At 37.2% G+C, this 23,768-nt stretch overlaps 1 protein-coding gene across 2 annotated transcripts; it reads right to left on the bottom strand.

The window, feature by feature from the left end:
• Positions 1-1,208: 1,208 nt before the first annotated feature.
• Positions 1,209-20,385, bottom strand: klf5l (Kruppel like factor 5 like). Of its 2 annotated transcripts, none has more exons than XM_077197194.1 (4): positions 20,278-20,385; positions 10,178-10,964; positions 9,998-10,057; positions 1,209-2,450 (listed from the first exon to the last, which is right to left on the bottom strand). In XM_077197194.1, the coding sequence occupies exons 2-4, from the start codon at positions 10,956-10,958 to the stop codon at positions 2,272-2,274; spliced, it is 1,020 nt and encodes a 339-aa protein (XP_077053309.1). In that variant the 5' UTR covers positions 10,959-10,964; positions 20,278-20,385; the 3' UTR covers positions 1,209-2,271. The 2 variants fall into 2 exon arrangements, with proteins under 2 accessions (XP_077053309.1, XP_077053300.1); XM_077197185.1 differs by lacking the exon at positions 20,278-20,385 and adding an exon at positions 17,157-17,489.
• Positions 20,386-23,768: the final 3,383 nt, after the last annotated feature.

The raw sequence follows: 23,768 nt of genomic DNA, 5'->3' as shown, positions 1-23,768 counted from the left end.
TCATCCACCCCCCGATCTTCGGCTGGTGGCCAGGGTGACCTGAGGGTTACGGTCTGGATCTAGGCGCCGACTATGTGTCCGTGTCCCCAGCCCCCCTCTTCAATGACGGTGCCCGCTAGTGAACTGCTGATTCCCGCGAGTCTACCCTCTGGTGGCCCGCGTGTTTCAGTTGAAGCTACAGAGGAAGATGCCATGTCTGTTGCAGCATCACTAGGTGGGTTTGAGTCTTCTGGAAGTGAGGGCTCGTCACAGCTGCCACCTTCCGGTGTGCATACGGCTGTGCCTGAGTCTGATCCGGAGATGACGACCATGCTTTCCTGGGACGATGGGTTTTGGGTAAGGCCGCCGACCCTCGTCCACGGCAAACCCCAATACCTCTCTTCCCGGACGTGCATGATGAGATCTCGAAGTCCAAGAAGACCCCCTTGTCTTCTCGGGACCGCTCGCTGATCTCATCCGCCTTTCCTCCCCTCGATGGGGCCGCTGCCCATGGGTACACTGGGGTTCCCCCGGCTGAACGCTCTGTTGCGATGCTATGTGTCCTCAGAGTGCTTCTTCTCGGCGCAATCCTAAGCACCCGCCCGTGGCCTGTAGTTTTTCGTCTACGCTTGTGGCGAGATCCTATAGCACCACGGGACTGGCAGCCGCCTCACTGCATGCCATGGTCATTCTGCTGGTCCACCTGACCCAACGAGGGTTACATACGTAACCGTAGACGTTTCTTTTGTGTCTTCTTGCGTGTGAACAGTTTAAATTTGTTTGAATGTTTATGAAGACTGTGGTCACGTTCTAACACTGCGTTCTACTTTCTAAATAACAAGCAGAATTTATGTTCAATTGAATGTTGTTCATTCTCGGAAGCTGAACTGAACATCACACCAATTTTGCAATCAGTTTAAAAATAATAATAATTGTAGTTTTAAAAGTAGATTCCACTTGTCTCATACAATATGATATGCTTAGATGCATAATCCGGTTGTTTGCCCACACTATGAGTTAATGTATAAAACCCAACAAGCTGAGTCAGAATTAATTAGCAGTGGTTTTTAACCCAGCATTCCAATAACTATTGACCCTCATAAATAGGCAATGGAGACAGACATTTCCATGTTTTAAGTATTAAACAAGTACTATTCAAATGTCATTCCACTCTCCCAGAGTCAAGGAAGCATGTTAACACACAGAACACTTTGAAAAGACACTAGCTATGAAATGTGATTATTCTTTTATTTTCAAAATTCTGTATTCAAACTACTACATACAAAATGTTAAACTGATCACTTATTATGCAAGACCTACACACTCAATTCACCCACATTCAAGACAAACGTAGCAAAATCCCATTTGTTCATAATAAAAACAATCAGCTTCAAAGAGAAAAGTATTTACATGTAGTTAAACTTTAACAACAGTATATGTACAGTACTTTTTGATCCATCAGAGTTCCCTTCATAAGAGCAGGACATGTACAAAGGGAACTGGAGAACTTTTTAGACCCGTCTTGGAGCCCATTACAAAAGCAAATGCTACGATGTCCACAACAAATACAAATTTGTTCTTGGGAAAAGAAAGGGATTGTTGTGCAGTTTCAAAACTTTCCACATATCGCAGTCTCTTCACTTATTTTCTTTAAAGTTTTTTACCTTTATAAAACAATCAACTGTTGTGTGAAATACAAATTTGGCACACATGGTCAAATGGGGCTCTTGTGAGCTCATTTTTCACATTCATCACAGTCATACAAAGAGCTGAAATGTCAAACATTCGACTGATCTGAGCGCTACTTTTTTACAATCTCATAAAGATTTGTATCCATGGATACACAACTGTGAGAACAGCAAACATTTCTTTTTTATCGCAGCATCTTACCCAAAAGCAAACAACTTTTTTGTGAGTGGGAAATTCCATATAAATAGTATAGACTAGCGTCGTCTAAAATGAACAATTAACTATCACCTTGGAATTAATAAATCAAACTTTACATTTCAAGTTATTAGGAAGACACTATATGGTCCCGAAGGAACATTTCCAAATTTAGTCAAACAAAATGGATGGAGGTCAGGTATAAAATTCATAACATCTTTTCACATTAATCTACAAACATAAACACGTACAAAACATATGTACATTAGTATACATCCGGTTGGAGCTCTTTGCTGTGATGTCCAGTCCTCTTCATGACAAAATGTGTGGAGAGCTTTCATTAGTTTGATCTTCGTACACGTGAATGACTGTGAAATATTTAGAACAATAAAACTGTTATGAAATCCGTTAGTTTTGGTGGCGCTTCATGTGCAGTGCCAGGTGGTCTGAACGAGAGAAGCAGCGACTGCAGGCGATGCATTTGAAGGGTTTTGCGCCGGTGTGTTTGCGGTAATGCCGTGTCAGTTCATCCGAGCGTGCGAAACGCCAGTCACATCCTTCCCAACTGCATCGGTATGGCTTCTCACCTACATACAAAAAAAGAAAACAGAGTTAAATCTCATTCACTGAAAAAAAGAACTAATATTTACTTTTCTTTAACACGTTTTTGCACACAGATTTTTAAAGTAAATTTAATATATGGAATCAAGTAAACTCTAGTTAACTAAGTTAAGTAAAATTAACAAGGAAAATAAGTAACTGTAACTTGGCCAGTAAAAGTTTGTTGTAATTTCTACTTAGTTGAAGCTTACTTTGTAATATTTTGTTTAAGTACAAATTAACGCTGAATTAAACCAGGCTTTTAGTGTGTGCTTGGAAACATCTAAGTAAACAATACAAAAGATATTACGTATAACTTCTATTGTGTTGGTATGTTATCTACACAATAGAATTTATGCGGCACCTTAACACAGAAACCTCAATAGTTGGTACATCTGGAAGACACTAGTGTGCACCTGACCTAGTGTACACCTGACCCGCCGCTAAACCTACCCGTCACTGGGATTTAGACAAATCGTACGATTTAGCCACCTCAAACTCAATCATGTACGAATTCGTATGAATTGGTCGTCGAGATATTGTTGTAACATTCCATGGATCGTTTTTGAGTATGAATGTGTCATTTTATTTAGAAAATTAACAGATGTCACAAAATGTCAAGCTACTAAACCTAACAACACAAGAAATGGTAAAACTGTGTGAAAAAGCGATTTTTCATGCCGCAGTGCATGATGGGAACACCATCAGAAAAGTTAAAGCTGCAGTCCGTAACTTTTGGCGCTGTAGTGGTTAATAAACACAACTGCATGCGTCTTTCGTAAGAACATTGTAGCCAGAGCTACTTCTCTTTGTTTATTCTTATGACGAATCACGCAGGTACTCGGTTAATCCGCGGCGGTAGGTGTCACGCTCTGTCTAAAATAGGCCGAGTATAAACACTTATTATAGGCGTACCGTAGTGATTCAGGATAAGACATAAACACGGTTTGGAAAATGGATTCATGATGTACTCACTTATTATATAAATTTTGTCAATTTTGAAAGTAAAAAAAAAAGTTAGGGACTGCAGCTTCAACTTCAAGTAGCTTCAACTTAATTTTATAACATTGATATTGACGCTTTAATTTCTACAAGCTTGAATTGAGTACTAATACAGAATTTACTTTGTTTTTTTAATTATTGCCTGAACTAACTTTTTCATGTAGAAATTACATTAGTTTTTTTCCTGTAGTATTTACCTCACCACAGAACAGCTTTAAAAGACGATACAAAATGTTACAAAACTACGGAACCTTGAAGAAAATATGTATATGGGGAGTGAGCTTCAAAATTGGCAAACAGAAAACTTAAAACAAACGATGTCATTTATTTGATTTCAAGGCAACGTTTCGAAGTCCAGGCTCATACAAAGTCCAGCTTGAACATGTTACAATTTGTGCTGTGACATTTTTAAATGGCAGTTATAGAGGAATTAGACATGTATGTGCTTGAGGTTTGGAGAGTAATACAACTCCCATGTGTAAACACGGAAGTCATTTCCATGGCACTTAGCACACACTGATAACATCAGACATTGTGAGGTTTGCCACAGCACTGAATCCTGAAAAGACAATGCTCATTCAACACTTTTTTGATACTACCACCACAAAATTCACACCAAATCACTTTATGTTATGAATAGACTAAATAACGTGTATCTGTATGTTTGTGCATGATGGAGAGAAAAAGGAGAAAGTGAAAGAAAGAGTTTATTATATATTTTTATGTTATAATTCAGATCCTATATGTGTTCCATTAGCAGCTGTCAAATGAAAGTCCCATCCGTTCTTTTGATTAACGTGCCATTTCATGACAACTGGAGTTTGACTGACAGATCTAAGCAGGTGCTTTTGTTTGGTTGCTTTTCATGTATAATAGCTTTGTGTTTCGATATGGAAAAAAATCTTTATTTAGGTATATTAAAGGTATGTTGTTGTGCATTACCTGAATTACTGTGAGCAAGGCCCAAAACTTTTTTTTTAACCCCACCTTACAAAAGTGTGGCAGATTATTTAATTTTTTTACTGGCCATGGTTTTAATTTTTTTTTTTTTTTTTTAATTAACGCAAGATTTTTTTAAAAATGTTTTTGAAAGTTCATAATGCTCACCACGGCTGCATTTATTGTATCAAAGATACAGTAAAACATTAATATAGTGAAATATTATTACAATTTAAAACATTTGAATATATTTAAAAATGCTATTTATTCATGTGATGGCAAAGAAAAAAAATCTGCATCATTACTCCAGTCTTTAGTGTCACATGATCCCTCAGAAATCATTCTAATACGCTTTATTAGAATTTATTATTATTAACAATATTTTTTGCTTAATATTTTTGTGGAAACAGTTTTTTTTCAAGGTTCTCAAGGACTTTACTTTAAATTGAAATCTTTAGTAACATTATTAATGCCTTAACTGTCACTTTTGAACAATTTAAAGCATCCTTGCTGAATAAAAGTATTCATTTAAAAAAAAAAAAACCTTTCCTTTGTCACTTTGGAACCTTATTATAGTCCAACAAACACTAGTTTTCTATAAGAGTTTACCCACGTAACATCAAACAATAATTGTTCTGAAATATCATGTTTCAGTTCAGCTACTAACTTTACCACAGTGAAACTACACAGCTCTCAGATATGGGAAATAACTGAAGAGAGTACAACTTCAGCTCTTTGACTGGCTGTTTGAATGGAGCTGAAAGCTCTTTAAGCTTAGCACTCATCCCTCCTCTTTTTCTAAACATGAAACCAAAATTCAAAAGGAGATGAACAAACGTCCTTCTGACAAAAGACTCCAATAGCTCAGGGTCTTGAACAAGGTAATGCATTGCCCCATATCAAACACTTTAGCTTGTAGAATCTGTGTTGAAGGGCCAACAAGCTCAAACAACAGAGATATTATTTGGTTAGCTGGAGGTTGTGCAACGGCTAATTTGTTATCGCAAAAGCATTTTACTGCGCACACACAACCATTATAAAGACATAAAAATGTGGAGGTTGAATATGGCTAACCACGTAAATCGACATACAAATTGCTAATTTTAGCATTCATTCAGATTCACTTAAAGAGATCAGTATTACAACACTATCATCATCGCTTATAACCTCCACAACTCACAGGGATAGCCATAAAATCACCATTGTAAGATGTTTATCAGTGGCTTCTGTTTGAGGAAGGTGGGCAACAAGTTCCATTACTAAGATAATACAGGCTTTCACAAACGCACCAATTACCCCCAAAGTAATTAGGGAACATTTATTCTAGAACGATGTACTGAAAACAGAAAAGTTTTCCCTTGTGCATTTCACGTACAACGTCCCCAAAACAATCCCCATTTACACAGATTCGTGAAAATGACTAAAAGTGCAGTATTATTCTACCAGGCCAATAGTTGGCGACGTCACTTTGTAAAGAAACACTTCCTGCATATAGAGTAAACATGTAATACGCATGCGCATGACTTCAGTTTTCACAAATTTGCGCTTTTGTTTACGCTGTATCATTTTAAAAAAAACTTGTACTTTGAAACCCGTTTTCAAAAGTCGTGTTTTCAGGCCCCAAAACGCTGTTGCCGTGTAAATGAATGGCCAAAACACGAGGTTTTGTAGTTAAAAACGGTTTCGTGTAAACTGCCCCTGTGAAAGTTTTGCATTGTGAAAGCTGTTAGGCTAGCACTTTATATACAGGATAAGGCTGCAAGAATATATTCTGTACAATTCCTGTGAAGCATGTTTAGATATGCTCCACCATACTGGCAAAGTTTTTTTTTTTTTTTGAAGAGCCGTTAGCATAACCCAAGCTAACTGCTTAAATTACTACTTAGGTTACAAAGCTAACAAAACGTTTTGCAGGCTTGTATTTAATTGCTTAGTCAGAGCACATCTAGTACATCCTGACATAATTTTTTTGATCTTATGAAAAGAACACATCATTCCTGAAGACATTAAAATTACCAGGGTTATAGACCTGTTTTCACTTTCATCTGTCAGCACAGAATGTTCTAGAGCTCTTAACTGTTGTTTGACAGTTTTCAGTACGGCGGGATCTTTCCCAACCCCCGACATCTTTTGAAATACAACTCCACACCATGTCCACCTGAGGAATGATGACCTGACGTGAACAACAGAAACATATGCTGATGCACAGAGGGTTAAACAACCCAGAAGACATTTCCTCAAAATTATATTATGTCACTTCTTGCATAATGTTCAGTTTTATCCAAAACAGATGAAAGTGAATCTAGCAATATTTGATCTTGTTGGTTGTATAAACGGCAGTTCGACAATTAGTATGTCAGGTTGAGCGGTGCTAAAAGGTTAATGCAATATTCCATTTGAAAATTTTGTGAAAATACTATTAAATAGATAAATAGTTATGGCTCCAACTGTATTACTCAACATTCTATATTACAACTCCAACTCGTGCTGCTGGGCAACCGTTTACAGACTACAGGCTATTCAACTTTTCTTTAGATTTTTATTATGTGGGCTGTGGAATTAATGTGTCAGTTTAGTGGAATTAATTGTTTTTTAAAAATAACCTATTAAAAATCTTAAAATGCATTTTTCTCTTAAATTACCTTATTTTAGGGGCTTTTCTCAGCAAATACATTTTTACATATACAAATAACCGATTAATTTACTGTGATTAATAATCGTGCCATTATTTGATCATTTTTAAATCATATTTTTTTTTTGACAGGCCAAATTAGTAGAATACATTTAGCTATTTATTAAACATTGGTGTATTTTATTATACTGCAAAAAGCCACTCGAGGCTGTTTTTGTGGTACATTTAGTGGATTTAATTATTAAAAAATAAACTATTACAAAACAATATCTATATCAAAACACATTTTTATATATTGAATTCTTCATGGTCTGAGGAGAAAAGCAGTGAGACGCGACATATTCAATGATTTTGTTCGCCAAAATAATGCAATAAACCACACAAGGCCATATTTTTTTTTCCCCACAATTAAGGTAGTTTTAGGCACTCATTTGAATCATGCCAGGGATTGACCCTTAACTGTAGTAAAATACGTAGTAAGGCAAAATCTCTTGTGCAATCTCAAAAGTGCTTTAGTTTCATCCATGCTAATACTCGATTTCCTAATGTACCACATGGGAACATTCGTATAAGCTTAAACACGAGTTGTGAAGATACCTCTAGGGCACCAGTAAGTCGGAATACAGCAATAATGATACCTCAGGCTACAGGGAATCCCTCTGCATTCACGGTGACCACCCCGAAATGTTTAGAAGAAAAAAAAAAAGAGATAACTAGGCGGAAAAGGTGCTTTTATCAGTTTAACAGCGCTTTTAAAAAAATTGCACCCTTTGGTGTTGGGAGGGAAGATTTCGGTTTAATTCTAAAGTGTGCTGGGATTGCAATGGGTTTCATCTTACACAGAGTTGAACACACTGAAACTGCCAAGTTCTTTCCTCCCGGCAACTCACTCCCCCCCCGAACACAGACAGAAAAAGCAGGAGGAACAGGTTTTTCCTCCGCCACTTGCCGATTGCCCCCTCGGGAAAGCATGCAGGGCTTGTACAGGCATGCAGACACAATGTGTATAAAAGCATGAAAAGAGAGTCTATTAATCTCTCCCTCCACCCTGTTCTCTGTCTTTCTACATCGCTTGTCCTAGGCTGTCATCTTCTCTGCAAGCTGTTGCTGTATTTGTAGCTTTTGTGTTGATGGTACATTGCATCTGGTCAAGCAGTAACAACTGCTTCTAACTTTAGAAGAATAGTTAACCGCCCTCATGTTATTCCAAACCTGTATGTCTTTCTTTCTTCTGTGGAACACAATAATGGATCTGTCGTTCTTTAACATGCAGTTACAGTTAATAAAAGTATCAAAAAGGTGATTCAAAAGAACTATGAATCACCAGTAATAGTAATATTCCAAGTCTTCTGAAGGCAATATGACTGCTTTGTGTGAGAAACAGACCAAATGTAAGGCACTATTCACTGGTAATCTTCCCTTTCAGTGAGCTTTTAACCGATGCAACTGCATCACCACCTAAATTTTCCATGGATCCAAATAATCTTATCAGATTCCAATCTAAAATTATCAGATTGATGGTGCAACAGGACTGAAAATCCTTCATGTAAGCCCCTCAATCAATCCGATTGAGCTTGATCCTTGATTCGATTGAAAGAGATGGTGTCGACCTGAAAAAACCTGATCAATAGGAAAAATATAAGCATTTAAACGCTTAAAGGTGCAGTAAGCAATTTCTAAGAAGCATTGTTGAACATATGAAATCAATCCAAACAAACACTCCTCCTCCCTTCATTGCACTGCCCCCAAAATGCATAAAACTCACAATGCAAGAGTTTATGTCTCTTTATCATAGCAAAAGCAGAGCAAAATAAAGCTTTGCGAAAAATGAAGCAAAGATGATGAACGAACGACAAGAGAAAACAAAAAATTAACAGAGTACACAAGTCGCACACACTCCAAACCAATGCTTCTCACATCTGGAGCAGAAACAACACAACTTCGGAGTCCGTTTTCAGGCCTTCCCGCTGAGGTCTCTCCAGCTCTTGGAAGCTTTTCTATTATTAACACGGGGCCTGAAGCTCTTGCCTGATCAGAACTCTTCTTTTTCCAGTGATATTTCTCTGCTTTTCTCTTTTTTAATGTCTCTCAGCCATCTGTCTTCCAACAGTCTTTCTTCAAATCTTCTTCTTGCTCAATCTCTCTCATGACTGGACAGGCTGCCCCCTGCTGATTGGCTCACTCTCTCTCCTCCCCCATCATGAGTGGATCCGCCCCCTTCTGCTGATCGGCTCACTCTCTCTCCTCCCCCATCATGAGTGGATACGCCCCCTTCTGCTGACTGCCTACAAGTTTGTTGTGGTACTCGGGCTGATCCACTTTCAACAGCATGTCTCAGTAATCGCTTACTGCACCTTTAAATCCAACTTTTTTCTCAATTAGATTAAAAAACATCTTGCGTACATGCTCAGTGCCATGATGCTTATGCTTGCATTGTTTATGTCTGTATGTTCATGAACTTGTCAGTGGAGGAGACTGAATATATTTACTAAATATTAGCTTGTTCTTCTGACATATGTCAGGTTTCTTTTTACATTTGTCGTTTTGACTGACGTTTTGTTCAGAATACAAGTAATGCACATGTAATATGTGAATGGGATTGAAATGTTTTAGGTTCATATTAACAAAACTTTCGTAATCTTAGATTGGATTCAGTCTGATTGAGGAAAATTGACAAGGGCGGATGTCAAGATTACGACTTACATTTTGTTTGTTCCTCACACAAAGCAATTGTATGACTTCAGAATACTTGTGGGATACTTTTAAATTGCTTTTGCACCGTTTATGAAGCTTGAAATCCTCAGTCTCCATAAACTGAAATTGGATGGAAACGTTCTTCAATATCTCCTTTTTCTGTGTTCCACGGAGTTAAAAGAAAATCATATGCCATTGAAACGACATGTCGGTGAATACATTATTGCATAATTTTCATTTTTTGGGTGTCTGTGTTTGGTTTCTTACCTGTATGAGTCCTTTGGTGTGCTTTCAAGTGAGAGCTCTTTGTGTAAACTTTAGTGCATCCTGGTACAGAGAAAATTGCCCAAATGTTAGTTGACAAAAGTCCCTGATAATCTCTGCTCATCTTCAGGAAGGCATGGTACATCATGTAATCCAAACTATTTACTGGAAAGGCACACTAACCTGGGAAGTCACAATGGTGAATTCTTCTCTTCTCCAGCTCAGGGTTGTTCCGTCGGTTGTATCTGGGCCCCGTGAGGATGCCCTGACCGTGGGCCATTAGCATGGAGTGAGGGGTCATCTGTCCAACCTTCATTCCCATTCTACCCTGGTACGGTGGGGGAGGGGAGGTAATGAGATCCACCTGGTTCTCCGGACTGCCGGGCTGGGAGTTGGGAGGCGATGGAGGCAAACTGTGTGGCTGGGGTGAAGTGAAGAACGGCTCGGGCATTACAAATTCACCAGATTGCGCTGTCAGGGCAACAGTGTTCAGGTTGAGCATGGTCCTGCTGGACGAGCCGATCCCGTTTATGGATTGACTCTGGGAGAAGGTCATTGTGGTGAGGTCGCTGCTGCTGATGGGCATCTGGTAGACTGACGGCTGCTGAGGGCCGATGTGGAGCTCGTCTGCGACAGACATGTCGGGTTTGATGAAGAGGCTGTTGACCGTCTGGGGCACACTGAAGACGGAGGTGAATTCGGGGAGCGCCTGAATGCCGCAAGGTTCGTCCACGCCAGGCTCGGTTTTGATCTGATGCACCGGAGGTTTATTTGGGCGGTAAAGGCCAGTGCGAAGATGTGTGGTATTGGGCAGGATAACGTTGATGTTGAGACTGTAAGGGGCAGGCTTCTCATCTGCAAAATACTCATCCACCACTGAGGCACTTTCCCGACGGTACTTCTTATCCATCATGTTTAGGGTAAGCACCGGGCCGCTCTGGGGCAAATATTTATCCATCTCCATCCGTGTCTGAAATGAACAGAAGATGATTATTATACAGTACACTGTTAGAAATAAAGCTAGGCTACTTTATTGGCATTGGTGGTTCCATGAAGAACTTTTAACATTCATGGAATCTTTCCATTGCACAAAAGGTTCTTTATAGTGGAAAAAAAGGTTCTTTAGATTATTAAAATGTTCTACACACAAAGTAAAAAAAAGGTTATTTTGAGAACTGCACACTGAAAGGTTCTTTGGGGAACCCGAAAACCTCCTTTTGGAACCTTTACTTTTAAGAGTATGCCAATAAAACTCTGTTACATCAAAATATTTGCACATAATAATAGTGATAATATTATATAGTAATACTATTTTTTATAATAGTAATAAACTTTTTATGCTTCAACTGAATATTTTATTAAAATGTTATTTTGTTGAGTGCAATCAAACTAAATTGTAAAACGAAAAAAAAAAAATTAAAATCTGTTTTAATATAAATCATTTGCATAACCAGAAATCCAGATTGACAATTGACAGGTATTTTTATTTTATTTTATTTAGCTTATTTAATTTAGCACTTAAATTAAAATACAGTAATTTATTTATGACTTGTTCAATGCCAGAAAATAGCCAATTACTTTCTCTATTTTGGAAAAAAAAACACACCAAAAAATCTAATTTACTTAATTTTCATTGTATATAGTAGGTATAACTAAATTATTTTAAGTTGTATAACAAGACCAGAACTGAAACTGAAATGGATTTATGAAAAGGATAAATTTAATTGGATTTTTTTCCCTTAATTAGGAAAAGTTTATTGAATGACATTTTTATTTATTTGTTTGCATGCAGTCCAGGTAGATATCTTTGTGTGTCTTGGTAATGAATTAGCTGGAATCAAACTGAGATATCTGTTCTGACATTTTACTCCTTTCACTTTTCAGTTGTTCAAAAAGATTGTTTTGAGCGAAGGGATTTGGCTAGAATATACTATGTATTGTCTTTCACACTAGATGAAGTTGATTTGTGATTACAGTGCCTGGCACAAGCATTGGGAGATCATCATGCACACAAAGCCAAGAGCTCTGCATAGTCTCTAATGCAGCACAGAGTAAACAGAAACCTCTATAGGTGTGGTGGCCATGAAGGACTATAGAACACAAAGCAAAACCAAAACAGTGACATGTGATAGCAAGAGGAGATATTGGCACAAACAATGTACAAAAATAGAACTCTAAAAAACGAGTGCACCCAGGAGAGCCATTCAGTTGCAACGGTGCTGTAAACCCCCGAGACTGATAAAGAACCAGATTTACCAAACCAGTCAATTGACAAGTCAAATGTGCGATGATGAAATGGTTAGCACATGCAAAAACCTGAACAACATAAATTCCTGTCTTGAACAAAACGTTCCAGGTTTATACAGTCCATAGCGTCTGCAGCGTGTAACCAAAATAAAGACCACTAGCGAGGAATGCTTCTATTTTTCATATTTCTCTAATACACATTTCATAACAAATTATATTTATATTATTTTATATATGAAAAAATTTATACATTTCAGAATGATTATTTACATAATCTTTTTACTTTAAGGACAGCAGCACTCAAGCTTAAAGCTTAAAGACTTTGGCTACTACCCTTTGTAGTCATGTTGGTTTCATAAGTGGTAATCAAATCAGTTGATATTTCACTGGTTTTGTCCACCCTTCTGTTAAACTCTCACACAAATGAATTAGGTTGAATAGCTGTTAAATTCAAGTACACTATTAGATAATACCAATCAGTTGTGTCAATAATAATTTTATGTAACAATAATGTTCAGTCTGTGGTGTAAAAAGGTCACATTTGCAATTAAAGAAAAAAAACACTTAAGCAAAACATGGTCAGGTCAAAGTGTCTGAATACATTTTGGTCCCGAATTTTTATAAATTTTACTGGTAGTCCACTGTATTTGGGTATAATATTTCACAGTTTACTTTATTTTGCTATCCTCACTTACATAAATGAACTATAACGTCCTGCACCCACTAGTAAAAATAATATTACAAATGATATCTGGAGTCTGAACAATTTTTGGTTTGACTATATATATATATATATATATATATATATATATATATATATATATAGTAGTTTTGGTAACAATACAAGATTATGCTAAACAACTTATAGTTATCTTTTACATTCTTGGACCCCACATTAAATACACAACTGCCTTTATTGTTGTCCTCACGGCAGTCATTATATTAGACAATAAACATTTCAAAAGCACTGCAATGTCCATCTGTCTGAAGTGGCAGCTATGTCAACAATAAGGCATGTATTGTCGAAACGCATTTCCTTGGCAACCCACTGATGTGGTTTCATGTACAAATATCATCTTTTGAGGTAACTCATACCCTAACGTGTGAGGTCATGTACTCTCTGGGAATGTACAATGAATGCTGACGCTTCTGCAGCTTTTCACGTAGCTGTGGATGAGCCATTTACTGCCGACGATTGTACTACTTTCAGTGTTATCCTCAACAATTCCACCTTCATCCCCATCAGGCCAGCTTGGAAAGTTAAAACCCACGTAATTAATGCAAAATAGCTTTCGCTTTATCTCCAGACCTGGCAAGCGTACTGACCCTGCTCTTAGTCCTGGGCACAAACGGGCCTTGTGTTGTGGTGGCACTGGAAGAGAGGCAAGTGCACATGGTCATGGCCTCCGTTGGCCTTTGAGACCTGGTTCTGTTCACTGGGTATGTGTTACCCCCTTTCCACCAAAGCATTTTGAGAGCCGGTTCGGAGCCTGTGCCTACTCGCGAACCAGTTCTTTGTGTTTTGACAGCCAAAGAACCGGTTCTCGGCCAGGAAAACTGGTTCCAAAGCGGCACCAACTCTTTGCTGGACTAGAACCGTTCTTTTACCACGTCTTGCTTACGTCGGGGGCGGGTTTAGATGTGTTCTAAACATCTTTTCTGACCATAATATAGGATCGCAAAGCCAGGAGAAACATTTGCAGAAACAAGTCCGCCGTTGTAATTGTTATGCTTGAAGTTGGCGCAAGCGTTTCAAGTTTTAAAAAAAAAATTATTGAAAACATTATGTAAGCAAAGAAGAAAACAGTCACAATACAGAACAAATAAACGGAAAGAAAAAAAAGACACAAGACAGGGGTACATAACTAATCAGAAAATATTACAGATCAAAGGAAAAGATTAAAAGACTTACATACTTCAATTGTTTTTAAAGCCTTCTTGGTACACGAGTTAGAGATAATACCAAAGTAATGTTGTCCTTGCAAGCGTTTCTAGCTAAGACGTATGGCGACGTACACAGTGACGTAACGACCTCGTTCGTTGGGCGCTCTAGTCAGTGGAAAAACAAACAGGTTTTGAGGAGGTTCGCAAGTTGAACCAACACCGAACCAACTTTGAACCAGCACCAGTTCCGAACCAGTTCTTTTTTGGTGGAAAAGGGGTATTGGAGGAGACTGAACAGCAGCTGAACCCTGGCCCAAGAACTGAGTTAATGATTGGAGAACATTTACAACTGCTCAGTTATGTATTTTAGGGGCCGATAACGACTGGGAGCCGAGTTAGGCATAAAAATAATCTTTGAGATAAATATGATGGTGGTTTTTGTGCTCCTCAGTATCAACGTTCTTTAAAAATATGGCTCACTTTCTTAAAAAATGTCATTCGCTCTTAAAAGGATTCACCCAAGAAGAGTCCTTTGTTATTTGTTATCAGTTCTCTCACCCACATGCTGTTGCAAAGTTGTATGACTTATGACTTATGACACACACACACACACACAGACACACACACAGACACACACACACACACAGACACACACACACACACACACACACACACACACACACACACACACACACACACACACACACACACACACACACACACACACACACACACACATACAGTGAAGAAAGCTTTGTCCATACAATGAAAGTCAATGGGGCCCAAAACAACATTTTACTGCGTAGATCAAACACACACACACACACACACACACACACACAAGGCTCAGAAGCCTCAGAAACCCGGAGATGGGTGCGTTTCCCAAAGCCAACTATGGTCGCAAGTTCCGTCATACCCAATAGAGTTCAATGGAAATTGCGATCATAGTTGGCCAAAGATTGCTTTTGGGAAACGCACCCTGGAATGTGTCGTTCTCAAAGTTTCCCACCCTATTTCAGGGTCCAAGTAACTGGTTAGCCTAAAGACCTTTTTCCGAATTACAACACAAAAGGTCTTTCCCTTTGAAATAATTGCCTTTTATGGCCCAAAAGGAATTCAAAAAGATGGAGATTTCCACAGATCCCAATAAACCAGAACTGATAGCCTTCTTGACTGTTTACTAGAGCCATAACAGCACAAATCATTCGAGGGCAGATGGAAACAAATCCTTTGAGACAAAAATGATGTTTTATGGCTTTGGGGGAAATAGATAACAGTTGTTTTGGCTTTTCAGGCCAATGAATATTGAAGGAACCATCTTGACTGCTCTTCACAGCAGAGGATATGACAAGTGACCTTCCGGATTTGTTAAATGCTGTGAAGAAACCAGATTGAAAATTAAAGAAAATTACTGCAAGAGAGCTGCAGATGGACGTATCACTCAGAGTGGACAGATCTTTTGATTAGATGTGAAAAATCAATAAGTAATTAAGTTAATCTTAACTTAAAAGGACTATTTTTAGGATTATTTAAGAAATTGTATTTACTTTAGAGTTTGATTATGGGTAATTATCACTCCTTTAATAGCAGGTACTTTTTCCCAACAATTACTTTAATTCTTGAAAGCACACAAGGTTAGCATGTGCTTCTCATCACCAACACAATACAGGCGTCAACAAGTTAACAAGGCCAAAGCGAAGGCCCAGGCGGCTTCCTTCAGTGAAGCTGACAACCTACATGAGCCCTGTGGCCATTTCAGCTTTTGAAGGAGTGCAACGAGGTCATCAGTCATTGGCTAAACCAGTCATAAACACTGGTGTTCTAGTTAGGATCCCAAATGATCCAACAGAGCACATTCGGTTTGCCATTCAGACCCATCCATGTTCAGGTGTCATTGTGGACTCCGAATACGATCATCAAAACAGAAAATAAAACATCACAGAAATGTGTAGAAGATACGGTTGGCCATGACCAAAGCCAAAGAGCAAACTATAGAGAAAGAGAAATCTGAAATTAACTTGTAGATTAATCTGAATTTTCTCTGTGGGGAAACTAATACAATAAACTTCTCAGTACCACTGTCCCAGTGTTAAATTTTAACCATGACTTTATACATAACTTTAAATACGTTGCTGAGCATTTGTGTATTCTTGTACCCCAGTAAACATCAAGGTATATGTTTCTAATTTGATTATTTATTTTGCTTTTCAATAGACTTAACAATACTTAGATTTCACTCTTATAAAGAAGGTTATGTTAAGTGCCAAACTTGTGCATTTACTAGCAAGTTAAGTATTAATGCCATAGTGCCCTTGTAAAGCAGGTTGAGCTCCCATTTATCTGGAATAATATATTCATGACCAAGTATATTATATTCAAACCAAGTCACAGTCAAGTATAAGCAAGACCATTTATGAGAATAATATGAAGTCAATGTTTATTCCAAAACCTAGTCGCAAATTTAAAGAGAAATGTGTTTTTAGGTAAAATAAACAATTTAAACTAAAATATTTAATACATCTACAACTTCACTGTAGTAAAAAATATATATCTTAAGATTAAAAATATGAGATTAATTGTTATATGTGTTAATAATAATAATGTTATTGTTTGTAAGCAACTTTTCATACAAATCCTGCTAAATGAAAATGTAAAAGCAATGCGAGATAAATAAACAGTAATTTAGTGGCCTCTTATGTGAGGATGTAACATGCACACTGCAACGAGAACACAGGTTACACAGCCTAAAAAAGATGCCTGTATTACATTCAATATTTTATCAACAATGTTTCATTATGTATATATATATATATATATATATATATATATATATATATATATATATATATATATATATATATATATATATATATATATACACCAAATACTTGCATTGCAGGAAGCCTTTCATAAAGATTATTTTCTATTACCAATCACGTGCCTTCTCATACACTGTATCTGCTCTATCTTTATTGGGATGTTTATATATTGAAATATTGAAAGTCTTGACACCAAAGAGCGCCTGTCATACCTGAGCCATTTCAACAGCGTTTGTTGGGATTCTAACCGCGGGTTTGACGTCCTCAAACACGGACGAGTCCTCCGGCCCATCCGCGCCACACATCCGCACGGGTTTAAGCTGTGTGAAAACGGCTCTCTCTTCTGTATTCGGAGCGCTAACGACCAGTCCTACACTTGCCATTTCTATATGCAAATGACGAATATTGTATTAAAAACTTATTCTCAATTACGAATACACATATACGGGGTTATTATAAACGTCCTTGTCGGTACATCCAGACGCGCGGTGTATCCAAAAGCCCTCCCTGTGTCCCTCAGGTAGCCTTACCTGTTGTAAAGTATAACACTGAGAAAACGTAGTACATGAGTGACAGCTGCCTCAGCCAATCAGAGCGAAGGAAAGAGCGCAATCTCCAATCACAGTCCAGGAGGGCGTGGCTCACCTGAGAGGTGTATAACATGGAGGCTTCATCCATCAAGAAAATGACACCGATGCTATCATATTGTAAACAGTCTCCCCCCCCCCCCCCCCATTACATCTATCTATATAAACGATTTGTATTTGAGGTGGAACCCTGTTTAGTTTATGAACCAAACTATTGTGCTTTTATATGCCACAGTCTCAGTCTACAATGTTTCAATCATTTTAACAACATAATTCAATAGCTCTTGTGCTGTGTGGAACCCACACAGACATTACATAAGGCATTAGTGAATATTGTAACATGCCCATTTATTACAAGTGAAACTCTGTAAATCCCACTTCACCTGTTAAGCTGTTATTGTTTTGTCTGAAGCATATTTAACTCAAACACATCTGAGCATGAATCTATTTCCACCAGATACCTCACAGGAAGCACCAAACCAACCAGTTTTAATTATTTATCTTGATGTAAAGATTTAGAGCAGCCATTCCATTGCTCCATGAATTTTCTAGACTTAACACAGCAACGTGGACGGAGGATGAGAAAAGGTGATGGGGCGGAAACTGGATCATCTGCATTCCTCCTGTTTTATCAAAGAGCCTGAGGATGGGTCAGTCAAAAACAGATGTGGCCACTGCAGGTGTTACTGTTTAGGGCCAATACGGAGGGAACTGCCGCTGTGAGAAAGGTCAGACAAGGTGAAAACACCTGTTCATGGATTTATAATGGGTTGCTACCTTACAAATGTTATATCATGGAAAGATTCACTGAGCTTAGTGCAGAATGACAACACCCACAATGCTTTGTGTAATGTGCATATTATATAATATACATGTTAAAATGTAAAAGGGATAATAATGCTTAATTTTATTTAAAATCGTGTTAAGAGAACACACGAGAGCTACAACAAACCTCTGCTTCTTAAAGATGAAAGACTCTTTGTTTTATTTGAACGTTCTTTGTTCATGAATGTTATGGGCATACAAAGTGAGGAAAGGAACGACCTTGGTGACAGTACAGGCTGTGATAGACTTTAATTATAATAATCTGCAGCAAAATTATGGTTTTTAGGAGTCAACACCTCCCAGTTCAGAACATAAAGTATTCTGTGTCCATCAATCTTACATCACTTCAAACATTCCAGAGCATTCTGGAGATCTTTGCATAATGTGAACCTATATTTGGAGAAGAAGGTATATAGAGTAAGCTACTTAATGTGCGTGATTAGTATTTCCCTGGTTCTTTCATTTGAATGGAAATTGAATTTGGGGTAATAAACATGATGTGGTTCTTTTAAAGGGGACCTTTTATGCAAAAATTACTTTTACATGGTGTTTGAATATAAATGTCTGCAGTGTACACAACCACCCTATAATGGTGAAAATCCACCCACACCTCTTTTTTTAATCCCTATAAATCATAAGCAGCATCTCAAAACAAGGAGTCTGGAGATTCTACTATAGTGACATCACACATGTCTAGGCCCCGCCCACGACTGCTGACGACTCTGCCCTATTTGCATAGACTCCTCCCCTGAGTGAGCTGTAAACAGTCTGCCATGTTTATCTCCTCGCCAGAGCATTTTACAGCAGCATTCGAGTAAGAAATGTATTCTTATTAAAGCTACTGAAGTTATTCAATCAAGCAGCAGAGTTATTTTCTGTTTTTTACAAGTGAATTTTACAAGGTGGCTAATTCATGTGAGTGAGTGAGATTCTTGTTTTTTTCTTTTGTGGTTGTAAAATTGTAAAGAGAATCTTCAGGTGTAATCCTTTGCCTTTCCACTACAGTCCATTTTATGATGCTTCTAGTTCTGCAAAACGAGAAAAAAACAAAACAATAGAAGGTTCAATAACAGTTGAGTTTTCCAATTTCACAACAGACTGTTGTGTCAAGCACAACAGGGTCGTTTCCCCCGCTGATTCTGCCGAGTGAGTTCGAATGAACTCGTACGAATTCCTACGATGTTTGCTAAATCATACATATTTTACAAGTTGCCCAATTCGTATGAATTTGTAGTAATGACCTAACCCTGACCCCGCCCCTAAACCTACCCATCACGTGGGGTTAGACAAATCGTACAAGTTCATAAGAGTGAGGTCGTAAGAATTCGTACAATTTAGCCACCTTTTACTCACGAATTGGTACGAATTGGTCGTGAGATAGCATTGGAAAACCATGTATCAGAAGTTTAGACAGATATGGCTATAAAACACATGCAGATAATACATTTTCATGATGATGAAGAACTGCAATGTCACGTGAGCGTGACCTGATAATCAATAGAGATGATAATCAAAACCAAACAGATGTTTTAGTTTTAGTTAGAGTATCTGATGCACCTGATGTAAAGGCTCCTCCCTCTTCTGGAAAGCTGGGTGGGGAGAAGCAACTCATTAGCTTTTAAAGATACATGCACAAAAACAGCATGTTTTTCCTTTCACTCATAAATTGTAATTTACAATAAATGATCTGTGGGGTATTTTGAGCTGAAACTTCACAGACACATTCTGGGGACACCTGAGACTTATATTCCATCTTGTAAAAAGGGGCGTAAGACCCCCTTTACATTTTATAAAAGTAGAATTGAAATGAATCAAAATGAAAAGATATTCATAGAACTTCAAAAAGTTTTGTAATTTATGATTATTGTTTGAGAAGTTAATCAAGACAGAATTAAGTACACTAACTATTAAAGAATCTCACCTGAGCACCTTGAGAGCGGCGTGAGCGCTTGTGTAATCAACAGACCTGTCTTCGTATCAGATTTGCATGGGCAATTGGTTGATGGATTGCGGTGAGTTTCAGTGTGTGGTTACTAGCGCTCTGCCTGCAATTGCTCACCTTCCTAAGGTCAAATTACAGCAGCAGCTCTCGCACACACTCCTGAACACGTGTGCTATGGGGCAATACTTACCTATCCACTCATGCTGTGTTTCGATGCCATTTTGCTTCATTGTTCAATCGCTGTGAGTATGACAGATATGCTAACATTTAGCATCTTGTATTTCACTGCTGGAAAACTTTTCTCAGTACACTTTCACAGTGATCAGCTTAAAGTGGCCACACAACAACTCTGTAAATGAATATCTGAGCATTGAAAGTAACTGATGCATTCCGGGGGCCAGAGAGCCAGTGCCGGCTATGGATTTGAGAGCCAAATGTTGACTGAGGGAGGGTGTCCTTCAGCCCTGAATAGGCCCTGATTGTTCTCCGCTATTACAGCACTGCTGCTAAAATGTGTACTTTTCAATACGGTAAGAATCAGCATTGATCTAAGCAAACCGTGCAGCGCCAACCAACCGTGTACACGCCTAGACTCTCATTGTGAAATGACAGAATGAGTAGTTTGACAAAAGGTGAAAAATTGATTTTTTTTGTTCTTTCAGTGAATACAAACTATGGTCACTTTCTAAAACACAATGCTCATATGTAAAAAAACAACAAAACATCACAGTACTCTATAACTCACTGTTGGGTTATTATTATGTCTGCTAAGAGCATTTAGAGAAATTATCGGCACATAAGCTGTATTGCTCTCTCTCTCTCTTTCATGCTGTCTCATGTAAATACATGCTTATACAAATTTAAATTATGGCTTCCTATTACTTCTGGCTTTAAAGGTCCTGAGTGACCGGATTTAGAGCCAAAACAGCTAACGTGAAAGATAACAACACATCTGTGATCAATATGTTATTGGAACCATTCCCAGTTTTGAAAAAATTATTTCAGAATGTTCTATGAAAGTTTTAAAAACTTTTTTTCTTCTTCTTCTGTGAACGTTGTGGGAGCATTCCATTTATCATTCTTCAAACACAATGAGAACATTACTTTTGAATGCATAATCTGAAAGAGTACAGAATCTCCAGATCAAAACACAGGTGAAGAAGAAGCAGAAACAAGCGATAGGAGATTTGCTAATGCACGTTATAGTCTTTGAAAGAAAGAAAAAAACACAATTTTCTCAGAAAAATGTTGGAAACACTTTATAATAACTGCATGCTATGAATCATTAGTTAAGCATAAGTAATTAGTTAATTCATTATTTATAAAGCATTGTGCCAACATTAATAGACATTAGTAAGCAGTTTATAAATACAGCTATAAATGCTTCATTCTTGATTTATAAGCATATCTATAATTTGTTTAATAATTGTATTTTACGAAGGAGACTTAAAGGCTCAGTTATCTTCTAAACAGAAAAAGGAAACAAACACGAGTGATATAGAATTCATAACCGACATTCAAGTGTTGATAAAAAGAATGTACAAAGTTAGAATAAAATGTTTTTTTTATTAAAAGTAGAGGCTCAGTTCTTTCTTTAGATTTATTGTAGCTACACTGTAAAAATTACATGATTAATAAGTCATATGACAACATATATTTTTACATTACTTCAACCCATCAAAATAAGTTAAGCCATTTTAATCAGTGTTTAAACTTATTTTTTTACAGTGTATGTTCAGATATTCATGCAACAAAATATTCTATTAAAATGAATGCAAAAATGCTGACAGTGGCTGGCAACTTTTTCTTTTTTTAAAAAGTACAGTTGATATATGTCTTCTATATGGTCACTGATCAATGTTTATATGTGAATAAAATCCCACATTTAATCTGTTCTCCATATAAAGTGAGCGTGTCTCCAGAAAATTTAGGACTAAACCGCTCAATTCGTATGGATTCATCTCTTTATGATTTTTTTGAAACATCAAGGTGGTAGACTGTCAATAGCGGGACAGTAATCTCTCAGATTTCATCAAAAAGTCTTCAATAAGAACACAAACAAGTTTTCACATAATTTGCAGTTCTGAAAAGAGACACCTGGATAAACAAAATGTGCAAAATCACAATAGTGCAGAAGGCAAAACTTCACATGGGTCATTTGAAACTTCACAAGGTGAGCTGTTGTAACGCTTGAAATGAAGGCATTTATTGTAACATAAAAGTCAAGAAATTTAGTTTTAAACATTGAAATATATTAATATAATTTTAAACTTTGATTTTCTTTAGAAAACAGTTTTATTGTCAGACATTCAGATACCACAGTGATTTTTAAACAGACTGTTTACCCAAGATCTATTGTAAAAAACAAAACAAAAAAAAAACGTCAACGATCATATTGTTTGAAAGACAAAGGCACAGAAATCTACCAACTTCCCACAGACCTTACTCTATATTCATACCTGTTATGTGAATCACTAAGGAAACCAACGGGTTAAAGGTGACATCTGTAATGTTTACTTTATAACAAAATTACGTATGTGCATGTCCATTAAAAAGTATTTGAAATCAAGCAGGATGTTGCATGCAACTTTTAGAGTGTAGTTGCACAATTCTGAGCACCGGAATTCAGTGGGAAGTGACCATATATGGGCTCAGGAAATGCTGGAATTCCTTCAGGTGAGATAGAGAATGTGGAATGAGGTCAGAGAACACGGAGTTAAACCATTTCTGCGTACTATCAATAAAATATGCAATTTGAAGTCATTCACTGTTGATACACCTGTCTCAGGTACGCAAAGTCACAATGACCTTGCGTGAGAAAAAGGAACGCAACTGTCGACATGTTTCAAAAACGAATATCTTAAGCAATGTAGACTTTTGATATTGGATGATGTAATGTGTGTTTTTTGCTTTTATGTTGGCAAAGGACCCTTTTTTGGAGCCTAAGCAACTTCCTTTTATATGGGGTGTAAAAGTGTGAGAAAACTAATCCTTCAATTTTGCATTATTCAAATGTAATATTTTTTACATTATTAATTATATGAACACAAGACAATTAACACGTTTGGGTCAGTAAGATTTTAAATTTTTTTTAAAGAAATAAATTATTTTTATTCAGCAAGAACTTCTATTAATCAAAGAAACCTGAAGAAGTATCACGGTTTCCACAAACATATCAGGCAGCACAACTGTTTTCAAAATTATAATAATAATAAATGTTTCATGAATCCAGAATGATTTCTGAAGGATCACGTGACTCTGAAAACTGAGTAATGATGCTGAAAATTCAGCTTTGAATCACAGGAATAAATTGTATTTTAAATGTATTATTAAAATAGAAAACAGTTGTTTGAAATCACAGTAATATTTCACAATATTTTTTTACTGTATTTTTAATCAAATAAATGCAACCTTGGGGAGCATAAGAGACTTCCCCAAAAAATATGTAAGTTACCAATCCCAAAACTTTT

Source organism: Siphateles boraxobius, unplaced genomic scaffold (assembly GCF_051911475.1).
Source record: "Siphateles boraxobius isolate OS27281-9 unplaced genomic scaffold, OSU_SipBor_1 11, whole genome shotgun sequence".
NCBI classification, from domain to species: Eukaryota; Metazoa; Chordata; class Actinopteri; order Cypriniformes; family Leuciscidae; genus Siphateles; species Siphateles boraxobius.
Note: the sequence above shows the minus strand (reverse complement) of the source record. Positions and strands in the feature narration are given on the sequence as shown.